General features: G+C 43.3%; 1 protein-coding gene across 1 annotated transcript in view; it reads right to left on the bottom strand.

Annotated features, from left to right (window-relative positions):
- The window catches only part of CREB3L2 (cAMP responsive element binding protein 3 like 2), a 127807-nt gene extending 124439 nt beyond the window's left edge, over window positions 1–3368 (bottom strand). The window contains exon 1 of the mRNA XM_010356317.2: window positions 2873–3368. Coding sequence (XP_010354619.1) covers window positions 2873–2974 — 102 coding nt within the window. The 5' untranslated portion in view covers window positions 2975–3368. The remainder of the gene's footprint in view (window positions 1–2872) is intronic.
- Window positions 3369–18280: the final 14912 nt, after the last annotated feature.

Here is an 18280-nt window from a genome sequence, read left to right as displayed (position 1 = left end):
TAATTTTTGTAAAGCACTAGACACAATGTCTTTCAGCAGGACCAGCTATGTAATGTGTGAAACCTAATGCAAAATGAAAATGTAAGGTCCCCTGTTCAAAAAGAATTCGGATTTTCAAGATGGTGACAGCAGAGCATCAAACCAAGTGTGGACCCCGTGGCACTGCATGGGTGGCAGGCCATGAGGTCAGCCTTGCCTTTCAGATGATAAACACTCAATAGATGGCAGCTGTCATCCTCTCTTACCACACTCACACCTCACCCTCCCCTCAGGCTCTCCTCCACTTGGAAAGTTTTACTAAATCATTCCAAAAGCAGGCACTGGTGTCTCAGAAGCACCCGGAGTTTATAAGACAAGTAACTCACCAAAATGAGTAATCTAAAATACATGATATTAACACAGGCTCATGAAAATGCACACCTACCTTAGGCCTTTGCTCTAGTTTTTCATCCTGCTGAGCTAACACTCTTACCTCCTTCCAATCTTTGTTCAGATCCATTTTCTATGGGAAGCTTGCTCTGATCCCTCAGTTCAATCCCATACTTTGCTCTTCTTCCACCCTGTATTCTCTATCCCCCTCACCTTGTTCTGCTTATACGTTTTCCATAGCATTTATTTCATCCAATATAATCACTTCTTTATTATGTTTATTGTTTATGTTCCCCTACACACACACACACACGCGCGCGCGCGCTGCTCGCGCTCGCGCGAATATGAGCTTCTAGAGGTCAGGGATTTTTGTCTGCTTCTGTTCACTCATGTTCCCAAGTGCTTTATGTATTCCACAAATACTAATCGAAAGAATAAATATCTCTTTGACTGAATGCATAATCAGGCCATCCTTTTACCATATAAAGATTCAGCTGGAGTAACAAACAGCTCTGCCCCTGGATATCTAACAGAGTTCAGGAAACGGATGGGAAAGTTATCTATCTCCCCACCTCTTCCAAACGTCCCTTAGTTTGAGAGAAATATAACCCAATCATCTGTACTGCTAAACCAATACCTCTTTCAACAGTAATTCATATGCACAGTTTGTTGCACTGACTTGCAGCAATGATAAGTAGCATTTTATAGGAATGAGCTGTTCACAACAGACATGTACCTAAGTGGAGGACATAATAAGCATTTTTTAAAAATAGAATTAAAAGAAAAATAATCACACATTCCTGCTTTATCACAATGACAGAAAAACTGGGCTGTTAATATCAAAGCAAATGTAAGGTCTCTACTCCCCGAAACTGTGCATAAAGATGTTAGTCAGAGCCAGTCCAAGCAGTTCTTCCTGGAGTGAATGCCACAGTCACAGGTAGCATCTCGCACCCTTCCCTGTGAACTCACAAATGCAAGCTACGGGGTCAAACAACAGCAAGGTAGACGCCTGTGCCTAATTCATCCCACCAGCTGAAAGACAACCCCCTAGCTGTAGCACTGCAGCTGTTGGATGAGACACTGTCACAGCAAAAGATTGGTACTTTAAGAACAAAAGAGAAGGGCTGCCCCTCTGCATATGGATAAAATGTAGCCTGTCAGTAGAAACTCCTGGAGCACCCAATCATCAAAACATATTTGAGGACCAACATACTCCAAGTTCTTTACTGAGGACAGGAAGCACATCTGGGACCCCAACCCCCATGCTGCCAGCATGGTGTGCCCAGGACAGGCTCAGCAAGCAAAGCCCAGAAGATCACACTGAACATCTGGCTTTTGCCCCAGCATGAACTACCACTCCCTCTCAGCCCTGCACTCCGGATTTTTTTTAAACAAGCCACTCTCAGCCACCACAAATACTTTGGTGGGAATCAGCAGGGAGGCCCTCATTCCTTGTCCCAAAATAACGTCAGCCAGAGGCAAAGGCCAAAGAGGTGGAGCCTGCAGGCCATTTTGCAGAAGTTTCAAATATCCTGGTACTGACCCCATTAAAAAAGCGTGAAGGGGAAGCAGCCAAGCCTCTAGTGGTTTTCTCATTAGTGTTCCCCCTCACCCCAGCCCCACCACCATTACAAACGTCTGCATGGATAAGAATCAAACAAGGAGATCTCGCATAAAGTTCTACGATCAGTACTGGCTATTGGAAACAAAATACCATTTTGCAAACTTAATACCAAAAAGTTGACATTAAAAAATTTAAAAGAAATGTGCGTGCTCTGGGACAGCTTAACCCCCAAAGAGATCTCTGAGGCATTAGTATAAGTGTGAACAAGCAACTGCTGAGCTGTCCCACCTTCCCCAGAGCCTTTCTTAAATATGCAACTGTCTCAGATTTTCCATACTCCTCTGCTGGTTTTTCCTCTGAAGAGGGAGAAAGAAGACTTCTTGGTCGTACAGTTTAAGAAGGCAAATAAAGCCGCCTTTCTCCTTAACGTAGGGCAGCCCTTTCAACACACACACGTGTACTTTTTAAAACATAAATATGAAAGAAGAGGGAGGGAGAGAGAATACGAGACAGATGAAAAGGAAATGCTACTTAATCTTGTCCAGTTTTTGAAAACCTCAAAAAAAAAAAAAAATCAATAGCAAACTAGGCGGAGGCATGTTATTCTCAAAACACACACTCCTCCCGCATTACAGTACTGTTAGCAACAGCAAATGATGTTACAGATGGAAAAAGCCTCAGGGAAAAAAGCATGAATTGTTAAAGGAATACAAAGTGGCATTACTCTCATAAGAAGCGCAAGGAGGAAGCGCAAGGAGGCCAGCTGCCCTCCTTCATCCACCCAGACATTAAAGTACACCTCGCCCAGGACCTCTTGACTCTAGCCATGCCCTGCCCCAAACCCTGCCTTCCCGGATCCCAGGACTCCAGCTGCTCCTCGCGTGACAACACTTCCCCGCTTTGAAAGCCCTCCTGCCCCGCCCGCCGGGTCCTCACCGTGTGGTACATGAGGGCCTCGCCGTCCCCGGGCTCTGACAGCTCGCTCAGCTTGCGGTCCCACTGCAGCACGCCCTGCTCCCCGCTTTCCAGCACCTCCATGGCGGTGCGGGCCGCGCTGGGCCGAGGATGCTAAGCGCAGAGGGGACGCGCAGAGCTGCCTCGGACCGGCGAAGTTCCTCTCTCTCCGCGTGTGCGTGCGTGTGTGCGCGCGCGTGTGTGTAGTTTTGCACTTGGAAGGCAAACGTCTGCTCTTCGGCCGGAGAGAGGATGGCCAAGCGCTCCCGTCCGGTGTTCTCGGAGATCGAGAATCCCCAGGGACACGGGCCGGACCAAAGGCTGCCGGGGCTAAAGCGGGATGTGCAGCCAAAATGAAGGCAGGAGACCCACTCTCATCCCAGGAAAATCCCTTCGCCGCAAGCCCACTTGCCACTACCGCTCCAGACACAAACTTTGAGACACCCCCGGGCTCCTAGGCTCTGCTCCAGGACCCAGCTGCGGCCGCACCTCCCTCCCAGGCTTGACCAATCGGATATCCGTCTTGCCCAACAGACCCAATCAGAAGTCTCACTCTCGGTCTTGTCCCGCCCCCCAAAGGCAGAGGCTGCGGGAAGCCTCCGCCCACGCCTTGGAAAGTAGCCAGGGAGTGTCTGTGACGTCACCGAGGAACTCCTCCTGCCTGAGCGCAGCCCGCTGACGGCTGTCGCCTACAGCGGACCAATAGAGGGCTTGAGTCCGGAAGTGATGGACTGGAGGTTTGACTAATGGGAAAGGGGCGTCTGAAAGGTACAGCCAATGAAATAGCGACAAGAATACATTTTGTAGAAGAGGGAGGGTGAGCTTAGTCTTGCTGAGAATCCTCGGAAATTAGCCAGTGCGCCGACAGGGGGCGCGAGAGTTGCTTCGCGGGGGACTTAAACATTTTCAAGTACTTTAGTTCATTTGGATCTCTCGGAATTTTTTTAATGGATTACATATTATACAAAACTCCAAATATTCCTCATGCACATAAATTTATATTAGTGCAGCTCTAGCAAATTGTCATTGTTCTTCACCTTTTTCGCCCATTTTCTGTTGGGTTCTTCTATTTTTTATGGACTTCACTTACTGTATTTTTTTCTTTCATCTGCTTGATAAGAGCCAATGGCATACTTTTCCAGGACCTACAGAAGTGAGCCCAGTCCTTGAATTCATAGAGCTTTTATCTCAGAGGAGTCAGGCAATAAACAAAGAAATAAACATTTAAATTCAGAAAGTGGAAATTGCTATAAAGAAAAATAAAAGCAGGAAAACAGGATGTGTCAAGATCGATGCTATTTTACGTGCTGATCAGGGAAGTTCTTCCTAAAGGAAATGAGATTTCCGGAGAAGCTGCTGTTCCCGTGACTGCTGGGGAGGCCAGTATGGCTGCAGCAGAGGTGCTTGGCAGGGAGGGGTGGGAAAGGCCGGAAAGGTGAGCCAGAGCCGGAGCACCAGGCCCACCTCCTAGAATAGGGAAGAGATGGCCTGTTCTAAAGGAATTCCCCCAACACTGTGATTCTTCCTCCTTTTTAATTCCAAAAAAAAAAAAAGAAGTCCTTGAAAATATAATTTACCTATGTTAAATATAAAAGTAGGTCTTTCCCAGTTAGCTCTAGAAGTTTCTTACAATGGCACATTCAGGTGTTAGCTATTGTGTTGTCTCCTTGGCAAGTATTTTTTGGCGGCTGGGGACAAAAGTCTTTGAACTCTATGTTGTCTTTAAAGCAGCAATTTATCATATAAACTATTCCATTTGTCTGGTTGGTCCTATCTTCTGGGGTCTTTTGAGTTTTTTTTTTTTTTTTTTTTTGAGACAGTCTCACTCAATCACCCAGGCTAGAGTGCAGTGGCACGATCTCAGTTCACTGCAGCCTCCACCTCCTGGGCTCAAGCAGTTCTCCTACCTCAGCCTCCCGTGTAGCTTGGACCACAGATGTGCACCACCACACCCGGCTAATTTTTTAATTTTTTGTGGAGACAAGATCTCACTTTGTTGCCCTGGGTGGCCTCAAACTCCTGGGCTCAAGCAATCCTCTTTCCTGAGTCTCCCAAAGTGCTGAGATTTAAGGCATGAGCCACCACACCCAGCTTTTGAGATTATTTTAATGTTTAAATAGAAGCTCTAGTTTATGGGCACACACCTTCCTTATATAATAGTTTTCTCATTTTTCTCTTAGGTTTTTGGTTTTTCTTTTCCAGCCAGGTATCCCCTTCACCACATTCTTTCCATAGATCACTCTTTCCATTTTTAGAGGCCTTTCTTGTTTTTTTAATCTGGCACTCAATGTACAATGGGATTACATCCACATAAACCCATCATAAATCGAAAATATCATAAGTCAAAAATGCATCTAATATACCTAACCTATCAAACATTATAGCTTAGCCTAGTCTACCCTACGTGTGCTCAGAACACTTATATGAGCCTACAGTTGGACCAAATCATCTGGCAACACAGTACTAGTTATTTACTGTCATGATTGTGTGGCTGACTGGGAGCTATGGCTCCCTTGCACCAAGAGAGAATACGATATCGCATATTGCTAGCCTGGGAAAAGATCAAAATTCAAAACTCAAAGGACAGCTTCTACTGAATGCATATCTCTTTCACACCATCATAAAGTCAGAAAACCATAAGTCATAAGTCAGGAACCATCTGTACATCTTCCTTAATGTAGAAATACAAACATTTATCTGTGAAGCATTTCTGGTTTTGACAAAGTCTAATCCTGCTTATGCCCCATATAGTAGCCAGTTTCCAAGATGGCATCTAGTGATCCCACTTCCTGGTGCTCATACTCTTGTGTAATTCCTCCTCTTGAGTCTGGGCTAGACCTGAGGACTTTCTTCTAACAGAAAGAATATGTCAAAAGCAAGATGTCAAAAAGATTATGGCTCCTGACTTGCTTTTTTCCTCTTCCTTTCTTGCTTGCCTGCTCTTAGAGAAGCCAGCTGCCATGCCATGAAAAGGTCAATGTAGCAAGGATGTGTCCAGCCAACAGCCAGTAAGGATCTGAGGCCCTCAGTCCAACAACCTATGAGCAACTGAATTCTGCTAATAACCATGTAAGTGAACACAGAAGTGGGTCCTTCCCCAGGCGAGCCTTCATATGTCCACAGATCCAGCCAAGACTTTGACTGCAGCCTTGTGAGAGCCCCTAAGCCAGAGGACTCAGCTAAGCCACGCTCAACTTCTTGACCTGTCAGGTAATAAATGTATGTTATTTTAAGCCACTAGGTTTTTCCTTTGTAAAATATGTATTATGATCATTGGCACCCTAAATAGTTTGGTTAAACTTACCTGTAATCTATTAATAACATCACAATCCCTCATGGTGAGTTTCTCCAGCCTCCTTTGTTTCACATATACTTCTCTGTTAAATGTACACACAACTTCTTACCAATCTGTCTTCCTGCTTTGCATTTTCAAAACTAAATTCTTTCCCTTTTCTTTTCCTTCTTAGAACTTAGCAATGTAGTTGACTCTCCTTCCAGCTTCTCTGGCATCCTTGTTCTCCTGTCTCTGTTATTAATAGATTGATGGCACTTGCATGACTGGAAGTCATACTTTCCCAAAATGAAAATCAGATACATTAGCCAACAAGACATTTCTCTGTTTTTTTTTTTCTGATATTATTTGCTATCTTTCCACGTGTCAATCTATTTACAAATTTGTTCTATGTGCTTTCTATACCTTCATCTCAATTATTAAGACAAATTGTATCTAGAATTGGGCACTTGGCAGATCCCCCACATCATGAAAATAGAATCCACCTTCCAAGTTCTCATGGCCCCATTCATCAACATGCTTTTTCTTTGACTGCTCAACAAAATTTAATCTATTGAATTTTCCTTTTTCATGTCTGGTACTTTTTCAGTTTATCCACAGGGATAACTGTTAACTACCTGCTAAATTCCAGACACCATTGCGTATACATTTTTCCAGGTTTAAAACTCTCTTAAAAAAATGAAATGGGGCCAGGCATGGTGTCTCATTCCTGTAATCCCAGCACTTTGGGAGGCCGAGGTGGGAGGACTCTCTTGGTTTCCCAAGGCTGCCATCACAAAGTAGGACAGCCTGGGAGGCTCCAAACAACAGCAATGACTCGCCAAGGTGTATGTCGCCCTCTAATGTTCTCTGTCTCCTCTCTTTCCTTTGTACCTGTCCATTCAAGAGCACATCTCAGCCCTTTCCCAACCAACACACTGAGTTCTCCAAGTACAGCCCCCTTGCCATCCTTACTGAAACCATTTGGGATTACTCAATCAGAGCTGCGTTTTTAAAATCATCTCATTCCTCTTGGGCAGTTTTTTTTTTTTTAATAATATAACAAACCATGGAATCCTGGCCATTTCATCTCTGACATTGTTTTAATAAATTCTGAAGATGTATTTATTTTGCTCCTCCGCACTTTTGACTTTCTACCATCTGTTGAGATTTTTCTTTTTTATTTTAACGTGTTCTATCATTCTATTCCAATTTGGAATGGGAGCAAACTTTTATCACCCTCTGGCCTTCCTTTGTTTAATTCTTCGTGCTCTAACAGTGTTCAGTATAATAGAAATTTCCCAGCTTTGAGGATTTTCTTTCAATTTCTATTTCTTATTTATTTATTTATTTATTTGGAGACAGGGTCTCGCTCTATAACCCAGGCTGCAGTGCAGTGGTATGATCATGGTTCATTGCAGCCTCAACCTCCCAGTCTCAACTGAACCTCCCACCTCAGCTGCCTGAGTAGCTGGGACTACGGGTGTAGGCCACCGTGTCCAGCTAATCTTTTATTTTGTATAGAGACGGGTTTTCTGCTTTGTTGCCCAGGCTGGTCTCGAACTCCTGGGCCCAAGCTATCCTCCCACCTCAGCTTCCCAAAGTACTGGGATTACAGGTGTGAACCATTGCACCTGGCCTCTTTAGTGTATATAGGACAAACAGGAGAGAAGGTATCTGCAAGAATCTACTACCTTCCTAGGAAGTCCAGGAAATCAAGATGGGCCTCAGGAATGTGAAGTAAATTGGTAATGAGGACTCTGAGTACTGGGATAAAGAGTCAGACAGAAGGAGGGGAGAAGGACAGCTGCTCCCCGCCACTGAGAAGTCCACCTGGGGTAGAAAATGAGCTGGAAAGGGGCGACACAGGTGCCTTGGCTTCAATCGGCTGCAGATTGCTTATTGATAGAGAATAGCCCCTGATGGGGGTCCTGGATGGAACCTTTCTGCCTGAAGTCAAGGAAACACGTCTGTTTGCCTCTTGGTTTCTGAAAGGGGTGGGGGCACTCTGAAAACCTACAAAGCAGGCTACCCTCGGAAACAGACCTTTTCCCATCCTGGCAAATTCAGAAATGGCCAAAGTCCCCAGGACAACAGGAAGAGCTACAGGTACGAGTAGCCAGAGTCACATACATTGGTCCTTCTCCACCTCTGCTGATCTCAGGAGATCTTGGACTCCACCCTCCCAGGGCCACCCCCCCTCAGCTTCACAATTACATGCTGAATCTATACTCGTATTAACTTGCCACTGTGTGGTGCCTGCTAATACACTACAGCTTTAAAGATTGTAGAAAATTTGAAAATAAAACTTTATTATATTAAACCCCTACCTTACAACTTATATGAAAAAAAGCTTCAGATGGACGAAGGATATTAGTGTAAAATAAAACAAAGCTATCCAGAGAAACCAGAGATAAAATGCTTTTCTAATTTTAATTTTGGTGTGACCAAGGTCTAGGCATAATGTAAAAGGTAGAAAATATATAGAAAAAAACAGCTTTAATTTATACATAAGTATATGTGTCTGTGTGTCTATGTATGCACACACATAGCTATATAGAGATAATACATCTAACTTGTAATTAAATAAAAGAGATTAAAATGTTATACATGTTGCTGTTCGCATGAGTCATTTTGCAGTGAAGGTTTTTTTTCTCCCCCCCATTGTTTATCTGCTCATGGCCATCCCATCCCAAGAACACAGTGGTAACAGCCTGGTATGTATCGTTCCATACTTCCTTTATGCTCATATAATCATATACAAATACACAGAGACAGAGAGAAGTTCGGTCATTGTTTTATTCTCATTTCTCTACATTTTGCTCTTACGGCTTAATAAGAGATCTTGAAAATACCCCCAGTTCTCCAATGTGGATTTAATTCATTCTTGTTAGCAGCTGACTGGAAAAGGATGAAGCATTTTTCATTCCCTGTTGATAAACAGGTTTTACTTCTAGAAACATCAATTGTGTGACATGGGGATCATACACTTTGCACGACTGAATTTCCCAGTATGTGACCTTCTCCCAGTGATGGAAGATCAGGCTTAGGGTGTTGAACTTTTTTTTTTTTTTCTTTTGAGACAGAGTCTGGCTGTCATCCAGGCTAGAGTTTAGTGGCACCATCTCAGCTCCCTGCAACCTCCATCTACTGGATTCAAGCAATTATCCTGCCTCAGCCTCCTGGGTAGCTGGGATTACAGGCGTATGCCACCAGGCCCGGCTAATTTTTGTATTTTTAGTAGAGATGAGGTTTCACCATGTTGGTCAGGCTGGTCTAGAACTCCTGACCTTGTGATCCACCCGCCTCGGCCTCCCACAGTGCTGGGATTACAGGCGTGAGCCACGGCATACGGCCTCAGGGTGTTGAATTTGACAGCCTAAGGGCACACCCAGTGCCCAAGGAGTGGGGCTAGGAGGGCAGGAGAGGAACAGAGAAAGGGATCAGGCATGAAATGGTGTGAAGGGCCTGTGGGATGGTTAGGCCACAGGGATAGAGAGGCTCAAGGATTGACACTGCTTTACCACAATATTTCCTCCGACCCCTGTAGGGCGCTCCCCTTAGGACATTGTTGGCACCGTGTCACAAGAGAGGTTGGTGGAGGCAAGAGTTCCCTTAAAGGAGGACAGAGGACACAGCCAGAAGCCAAACAGCCCTTTAGTTGAACTAGAAAGGACCGGAACTTCAATTTCAGCCGTTTTGGTCACTTCTCCAACACTGCCACCAAGTGGCTGTAGAGGAACAATGCAACTAGCAAACCCAAAGGGAAAGATTGTAAGAGCTGGGCAGTCATAAGTAAAACCACCACGCGTGGCTAATTTTTTTTTTATTTTCAGTAGAGACAGAATCTCATTATGTTGCCCAGGCTGGTTTCGAGTTCCTGGGTTCAAGAGAACCTCCTGCCTCGGACTCCCAAAGTGCTGGGATTACAGGTGTGAGCCGCCACTCCCAGCCCCAGCAGTGGTTAAATAAAACCACATCTCACAGTCCAGATTAATTTGCAACCCTTAGGTGGAGAGAGATAACATTTCCATCAACCCAAAGAGTGCCCTCACGCTGCCTGCTAGTCAGTGGTCCTCCTGAGGTCATCGCCTTTCTGGCTTCCATAGATCAGATTTGCCTGGTCTTGAGCATGAGGCAAATAGAATAGAGTCAGACATACTCCTTGTCTGACTCACGTGTCTGTGAGATGGGTCCATGCTGTTGCATGTACAGCCTATTCCCGTTATTTGCAGTAGCTCTGTTCTGTAAAATCACCACAGACGCTGAATCAACAAATACTGAACCATTGCTCATAGGGGAAAAAGGGTTTAGGTTCCTGGGAGACTCTGCTCATGACAATTTCATCAGGCAATCAGTACATATAAAGAGACAAATGTATCAATCTATGTTTAACGTGTATCAACTGATAAATATGCAGAAACAAAATAAAAGCAAATAACCTGGTTTTATATGTATTTCTGTTTAAAGACACCTTGTTAAATATGTATTGGTGACTCGTTAACGTTGAACTCATGGCCAACAGCACTGTAATTCATGACTGAACAAAACCTATCTATGTGTCTTTTACCCAAAAAAACACATCACAGCCTTCTTGCACTTAGGAACATTAGACAGCACTTTACCCCTATGCTTGGGGCCATTTTAAACAGCGAAATCAGCAACAAAGCAGCACACAAATGAATTTAATGCTATGCTTAGCACTAAATTGACTACAAAAATGACACTTGTTTTACCGTATGACAGCCAGAACAAGAAGGCAGAACTTGGTCTTGTTTTACCTCACTGGGATAACTCAAATTTGGGGTGCAGTGGGGCACACCAGGAGATTCAAATTTTTCACTGTTCTGTGCAGGTCCAAAATATGGACCATAAGAATACCATGAGTATTTTAGGGTGACAAATAAATATTAGCAAGTAGGCAAATTCTCAAACACAGAATCTGTAAATAAAGATCAACTGTATCTGTACTTTGGTCTGTGGAGTTATTGTTGTTGTTGTTTTTGAGACAGGCTGTCACTGTGTCACCGAGACTGGAGTGCAGTGGCGGGATCATGACTCACTGCAGCCTCGACCTCCCTGGCTCCAGCAATCCTCCCACTTCAGTCTCCTGAGTAGGTGGGACTACAGGCACACCACCATGCCAGTTTTTCCGACGGGCTATGAGCTCTATAAAGTCCATCTCAATTACTCAAAGCAGTCTTCTTATATATGAAAATATGCCATTCCAGTCAAAGCCTTGGTAAAATACCCAGTGTCTCCACTTGTGACCTGTTACTAAACAAAAACAAAAACAGATTCTTATTGAACCTATGCAAATAACTGTACTGCCATAAATTAAGAATACTCAAATGGTTTCCAAATTCTGGAGAAATCAGGTAGAGAGAAATTTTACTCACAAGAGTATACTCAATTGTTAAAAGCTATAAATAACTCAAAAAAGTTTTCAGCTGGGCACAGTGGCTCATGCCTGTAATCCCAGTACTTTGGGAGGTTAGGGTGGGAAAGTAGCTTAAGCCTAGTTGTTCAAGACTAGCCAGGGAAACAGTGAGACCTCATCTCTACAAATAATAATACAAAAAAATTATCTCGGTGTGGTGGTGTACACCTGTAGTCCCAGTTACTCAAAAGGCTGAGGTGGGAGGATTGCTTGAACCTGGGCAGTCGAGGTTTCTGTGAGCTGAGATCATGCCACTGCACTGCAGCCTGGGCAACAGAGCAAGAACCCACCCCTCAAAAAAGGAAAAGAAAAAAAGTTTTCTTGACTGAAAAACAAAACAAAATAGTATCAGCAATGTTCCAAACAAAAAAGGCATAAAAAATTATTTCAGTTATATATTAGTTCAGTCCCATGTAATTCACCTTTGTTCTGTCCAAGATTGGGACAATAATCCTCATGAACATATCAGCTCTTCAATGAAAGATCTGGCAATTTTCTCTCTAGTCCAGTGACACAGCCTCCAAACTTACTAGAAACCTGCATTCAAGAGCACCCATCAGAGTCCTTTCCATGAACTTCCCTAAAGAAGAAGTAACTTTTGACCTGTAGCTGATCATAAACTACTTTCTGAGAAGAATCAAAGTAAAATAATAACTGTCCATGGATGATAGAAGTCTTAGGACAGGCCAGGTGCAGTGGCTCATACCTGTAATCGCAGCATTTTAGGAGGCTGAGCAGGTGGATCACTTGAGTCCAGGAGCTCAAGATCAGCCTGGACAACACAGGGAGATCCTATCTGTACAAAAAATAAAGTAATTAGCTGGGCGTGGTGGCATGAGGCTGTAGTCCCAACTACAGGGGTGCTGAGGTGGGTGGATCACTTGAGCCTGGGAAGCAGAGGTTGCTCAGCGAGCTGAGATCATGCCACTGCACTTCAGCCTGGGTGACAGTGTGAGACTCCTATCTAAAAAAAAAAAAAAAAAAAAAGTCTTAGGACAGTCATGGTTGAAGATACAATTGGCAAGAAAATTTGCTTATTTATGTGACATGCAATTTACATCAGAATCCTAATTACTACTGATAATATAATATATACTAAGACATATCAGGATTATAGGAATCGCATATGATTTTGGAACACAAACTAATATTTAACACAAAGTTAAATAAACATTTGATATTTGACAATGCTTCCTTTATGATTTTAACACACCAAATAAGGCAAGTAAGTCCAAAATCTCTTTTGGACTTCAGGGATCCTAATATCTAAAAAAGTTAATGAGGTCAAAAAGACTAAATTTCAAACCTGAAATTTTGATTTTGGAAAGTTTGTCAAATTTCAAAAGTTGAAAACACTTGAGATCACAAAATAGGATCACAGGTTATTCATTTAGCCAAAAGTGATAACTCAAATATTTCCAAAAAGAAAAAAAAATCTTTACTCTTTGATAGAGAAGAGACTCGGTTTCCCAAACAATAAGACCTGATAAAGACAGCATGCAGCCAACTGAATCTGTCTCTTTACTTTCCTCTTTTTTCTTTTTTTCTTTTTTTTTTTTTTTGGCAGTTTACTCAAAAAGTAAGCAAACATATTTTACTGTTTCTTAATCATTACATGAAAATCTTGTTTAAAAGAGAAAACCAAATTTTGCCTTTGCATAGTATATTACTAACACTGAAGTTAATTTTTTTTTTTTTTTTTGAGACGGAGTCTCGCTCTGTCACCCAGGCTGGAGTGCAGTGGCCGGATCTCAGCTCACTGCAAGCTCCGCCTCCCGGGTTCACGCCATTCTCCTGCCTCAGCCTCCCTAGTAGCTGGGACTACAGGCGCCCGCCAGGTCGCCCGGCTAGTTTTTTGTATTTTTAGTAGAGACGGGGTTTCACCATGTTAGCCAGGATGGTCTTGATCTCCTGACCTCGTGATCCGCCCGTCTCGGCCTCCCAAAGTGCTGGGATTACAGGCTTGAGCCACCGCGCCCGGCCTGAAGTTAATTTTTAATAAAATCTTGTAAACAAATCCATTTAATCTCAATCACTTTGACCATAGAGTAAGATATCTATAAATCTTTTAGAATTTTCTAGTAAAGAACAGATCAGTGCTCTAAGAAAACCCTTTTATTCCAACACAGGGTTTCTGACTCCGGCCCTGCATCAGTGTGCTCTTGATATTAATGTTTAATTTACAGAAAAACTAAATAATATCCTTTAAATTGTAGCCAACGTGATCACACAAAAAAATTCCTTTCATAAGATCAATTCATCACAAATCTTACTTAAAGCTTCAGTTTTATCCTTTCATTTTATCTTAGGACAAAAATTTACTTTTCCAATTTTCTATATCCATTTCGTTTTATCTATCATTTTTCCTTCCATTTAAAACAACTTAAAAACCTCTAAGCTAGGAAAAGTCACTTTCCCTTTAAAAAAAAAAAAAAAAAAAAAAAAAAAAACTACATTTCTCTGACCTTTTACCAAAAACACATCCTACTTTCCTTATATACTTTACATATAGAATTTTTCTCTTCTATCTAGTTGTTTTAATTACATATATTAGTTACAATGTTAACTCTTCATAATTTTTAAGCAAAAAACCTAGGACGTAAGCAATTTAAGTTATGTATCAGATGTGTAGCCCAGGACAAAAGGAGAGAGCTGCAGATAATACATGACCATTCCTACCACGGTGAGGAGGCATAGTTGGGCCAGAGAGAATTCCACATGTCCCCAGGCCCTACCATGCCACCTTTTAGAGCCTAGAATCTAAAGGTGCTAACACAGGCAAGTCAAACAAGCATCAAAAATATTCCAGGAGCAGTTTATAACCTTAAAATATCTAGCAAAGATAGCATCTGACCTACCTAATTCAGATCAAATGTCTACATTAAATTCTGAAGATGATTCTATTTTATTTTACCAGTAATTATAAAATTATCTTTATTTACTAAAGATTATTAAGGTCATGTGAATGAAAAGATATTTGAGTTAAAGTTTCTGTTTTTCTGATAAAGTATTTGATTTAAGCACTTACTTTTTTTCTTTAAGCCAATTAGTTGGAACTCTATTATATATTTTGTGAAACATCATACACATGACACAGATACACAGATAGAAGCAGATCTTAAAGGTTTACACGAGTCTCATTAGCCAGTTTTTAAATAGGTTTTTTTTTCCATACACTCTTCCAATTGCCTATTTTATTGCCCTAGACAATTATTATCTAGGTAACCCTATATTTGTCTTTATAAAGGGATCATTCTTAGGTGAAATGAGATAGAAAATGTATATTTCAAAAGCGCAGAGCTAAGACATTAGTCCTATGTATTGTACCATCATTTGCTCAAACCAAGGACAAAATGGTATAAGTAAAAGTTCAGTTAAGATGGCCAGGAAAAGCTTGCTTGCTTGCTTGCTTGCTTGCTTGCTTGCTTGCTTGCTTGCTTGCTTGCTTGCTTGCTCTTTCTGTCTCTCTGCTTCTCTCTCTCTCTCTCTCTTTCTTTTTGTATTAGTTTGTTTTCACAGTGCTGTAAAGAAATACCTGAGACTGGGTAATTTATGAAGGAAAGAGGTTTAATCAGCTCACAGTTCTGCATGGCTGGCAGGCCTCAGGAAACTTACAATTATGGTGGAAGGGGAAGCAGGCATGTCTCACATGGCAGAGGTGAGAGGGACAGAAAAAAGAGAAGGAAGAACTTCCAAACACTTATAAAACTATCAGATCTCATGAGAACTCACTCACTATCACGAGAACAGCATGGAGGAAATTGCCCCCCTGATCCAATTATCTCCCTTTCTCGACATGTGGGGACTACAGGTCCCTTCCTCAGCACATGGGAATTACAATTCGAGATGAGATTTGGGTGGGGACATAGAGCAAAACCATATCATTTTTCATTTTTGAGAGAGGGTCTCACTCTGTCACCCAGGCTGGAATGCAGTGGTGTGATCATGGTTGACTGCAGCCTTGACCTCCCAGGCTCAAGCAATCCTCCTGCTTCAGCTTCCCAAGTAGCTGGAACTGTAACCAACTTTCCCATTTTTTGTAAGAGAAAATTTATTTATTTTTTCTATCTTCTTTTCTCTTTCCTCCTTTTCCCACTTTCTAGTTAGTCCTTTAGAAATGTAAGTATAGCCTTTTACCTCCCCTTCACCAGACATTCCCTACAGGGCAAGTTCATTTAACTATCTGCTTAGGAGCTCCAGAAAGGAAATCTCACCCACCAGGAGGTTGCCTTGAGAGATAACAGTCAATTCACAACCCAAAGTACACACGCCCACAAAGACACAGGCAGTCACCACCTTGATCACCTAGTAGATAAGGTACCAAGCTAACATGTAGAAGTCCCACTTGCTTACTTCCCCCCACCCCATGTGCCGTTCATGTTAAGCCCCCTTTAAAAGTGCGCACTTTCTGCTCCAAAAGCAAAGTTCTATTTTAGGCAGGAAGCCTGTACTTGTTCCCCTTTCTGTTCCAAAAGCAAAGTGATACCCTTAGGCAGGAAGCCTGTACTTGTTCCCCTCATCTAGCTTTGGAATAAAAAAAAAAAAATCACTTTCTTTATACCAGACCTTAATTGGACTCTGCAAGCAGCAAATAGCTGAACCTGCATTTCAGTTACAATTTTGGTGGCGCATATAGGGAAAGTGCTGCGTGCTCTGGGTGAGTCTGTGCCTGACAGCCAGGTTTTGCTACTGGGCAAGGTGTGGGGTCACCTGTGAGCACCAGCTGCTCATGGCTAGCAGATCTCATGACAGGAACATCCGGGAACTTCTCAGCAGCTGCCAAAAATGATTTTGTTTTGGGGGAGCCTCCCTTTTGCCTCAAGGCACACCTGCTGCCTTCAACTCTCCGCTGGTACAAAGAAAGTGACCTCTGTAAAACCTGGCAAACTTTGAAAGTGGCTGAGTTAGCTGGAAGTGCACCCGATCACCCTCTGCTTCTTTTGGGGTGTCACTGGGGCCCTGTTCTACCTAAGACTTGGCTGCTAGTGACAGCATGTGAGCCTTTTAGGTGTTTCTACTTGTAAGTGCAGCACCATGGGAGCTTTGCTGGGCCTATGGAGCCATTTGGACCTGGGGAGGGGCATTCAGGACCTCACTCAGCCTCCTTGATTAGAGACTCGTTTGGAAGAATGCTGTTTGTTTGCAGGTACTTTGTGAATGGGCCCTGATTTCTTTCTTTCCTCTCTACCTCCAATCTCACTCTTCTAACTATCTTCAGAGAGCCACCTACAGTGACTTGTGAAGGTGGGAGGGTCCCATCCCATATCATGTGGACCCTGGGTGCTGAGTCTCTCCTGAATGGGAGATAAACAAGGGTGATGGGAGTATCAACCCTGTGCCGTGTAAGTGACTGGAAGCTCTTGAGCTCCCTTTCTATCACTTTACTGTTTCTTCTTTTTATTTGCTTTTCCTCTCTCTCATGCCCTGCTTGTGAAAGAGATGAAATGAAAAAAAAAAAAAAAAAAAAAAAAAAAAAACTAAAAGGCAGAAATGAAGTCCACAGGCAAACAGCCTGGGCGGCGCCCTGACAGCCCGGGTGGCGCCCTGAGCCTAGTTAAAGATCGACCCCGGACCTAACCGATTAGGTTATCTATAGACTCCAGACATTGTAAGGACAAACGTTGTGAAAGTCTCTGTCCTGCTCTAATTACCGGTGTCTGCCACATATCTTAGTTCTGGGCCCAGTACAAACACAATCCTCTATTTTGTCCCAACTTCCTGAGCCCAACACAAACACAACCCCCCCCTCACACATCTCAGAAACACCACCTAGAGAGCCCCTGATAAGGTCACAACCGTTTGTAGTTTTACTAAATGCGCGGGAACAAATAGAAAACTGTTAATTGTATTAACCAATTACCAGTTGTAATGCTGCAACCAAAAGAATTCCTTTGTACCCCTGTAACCTTATATATCCTGTATGCATCGGGCTATAAAAAGCGGGCACATGCATCATTCGAGGCCCTCTTGTATGTTGTAGAACGGAGGGACCAAGTTCGAACTTGCATTAAAGATCCTTGCCGCTTGGCTTTGACTCTGGACTCTGGTGGTCTTCTTTGGGGAATAAATGGTCTGGGCATAACATCTGGGGGCTCGTCCGGGATTCCCCCAAGCCCACCAGACCCCCGGTCAACGGATCTACTAGGATCGATCTGCTAATAGGTGAGCCGGCTCATCTTTGTTTGTCTGTCTGTGTCCGTTCTGAACCTGCGGCTCTCTAAGTCCGCTCTGAATCTGAGGCTGTTAGCCTGTCTGAACCTGCGGCTCTCTAAGTCTGCTCTGAGGCTGTTAGCCTGTCTGAATTTGCGGCTCTCTGAGTCCGCTCTGAATCTGTGACTCGCGAGGTCTGAAGCTGAAAGCTGGCATAAGTCCTGGCGGACGCGCTATAGGACAGCCAGCGGAGACTGGTGGGAGACGTCCCCCGGCTCTCATCTGATTCTTGTCTGCACTTGTTCTGACCCGGATTTCTGGAGCGCGCCTGCGACTGACATAAACTTGTTGTTGATATTCCACAACTCACTTTTCCCTTGCAGGACCTGTTCCAGCAACTCACTTTTCCCTTGCAGGACCTGTTCCAGACGCCACTCCGGGCGCTACTGTTCAAGATGGGTAATACCCAGAGCACTCCCCTATCTCTCCTTACAAGTAATTTCAAGGATGTTAGGGCAAGGGGCCATGA

Source organism: Rhinopithecus roxellana, chromosome 6 (assembly GCF_007565055.1).
Source record: "Rhinopithecus roxellana isolate Shanxi Qingling chromosome 6, ASM756505v1, whole genome shotgun sequence".
NCBI classification, from domain to species: domain Eukaryota; kingdom Metazoa; phylum Chordata; class Mammalia; order Primates; family Cercopithecidae; genus Rhinopithecus; species Rhinopithecus roxellana.
This window is presented reverse-complemented; position numbering and strand designations above follow the sequence as displayed.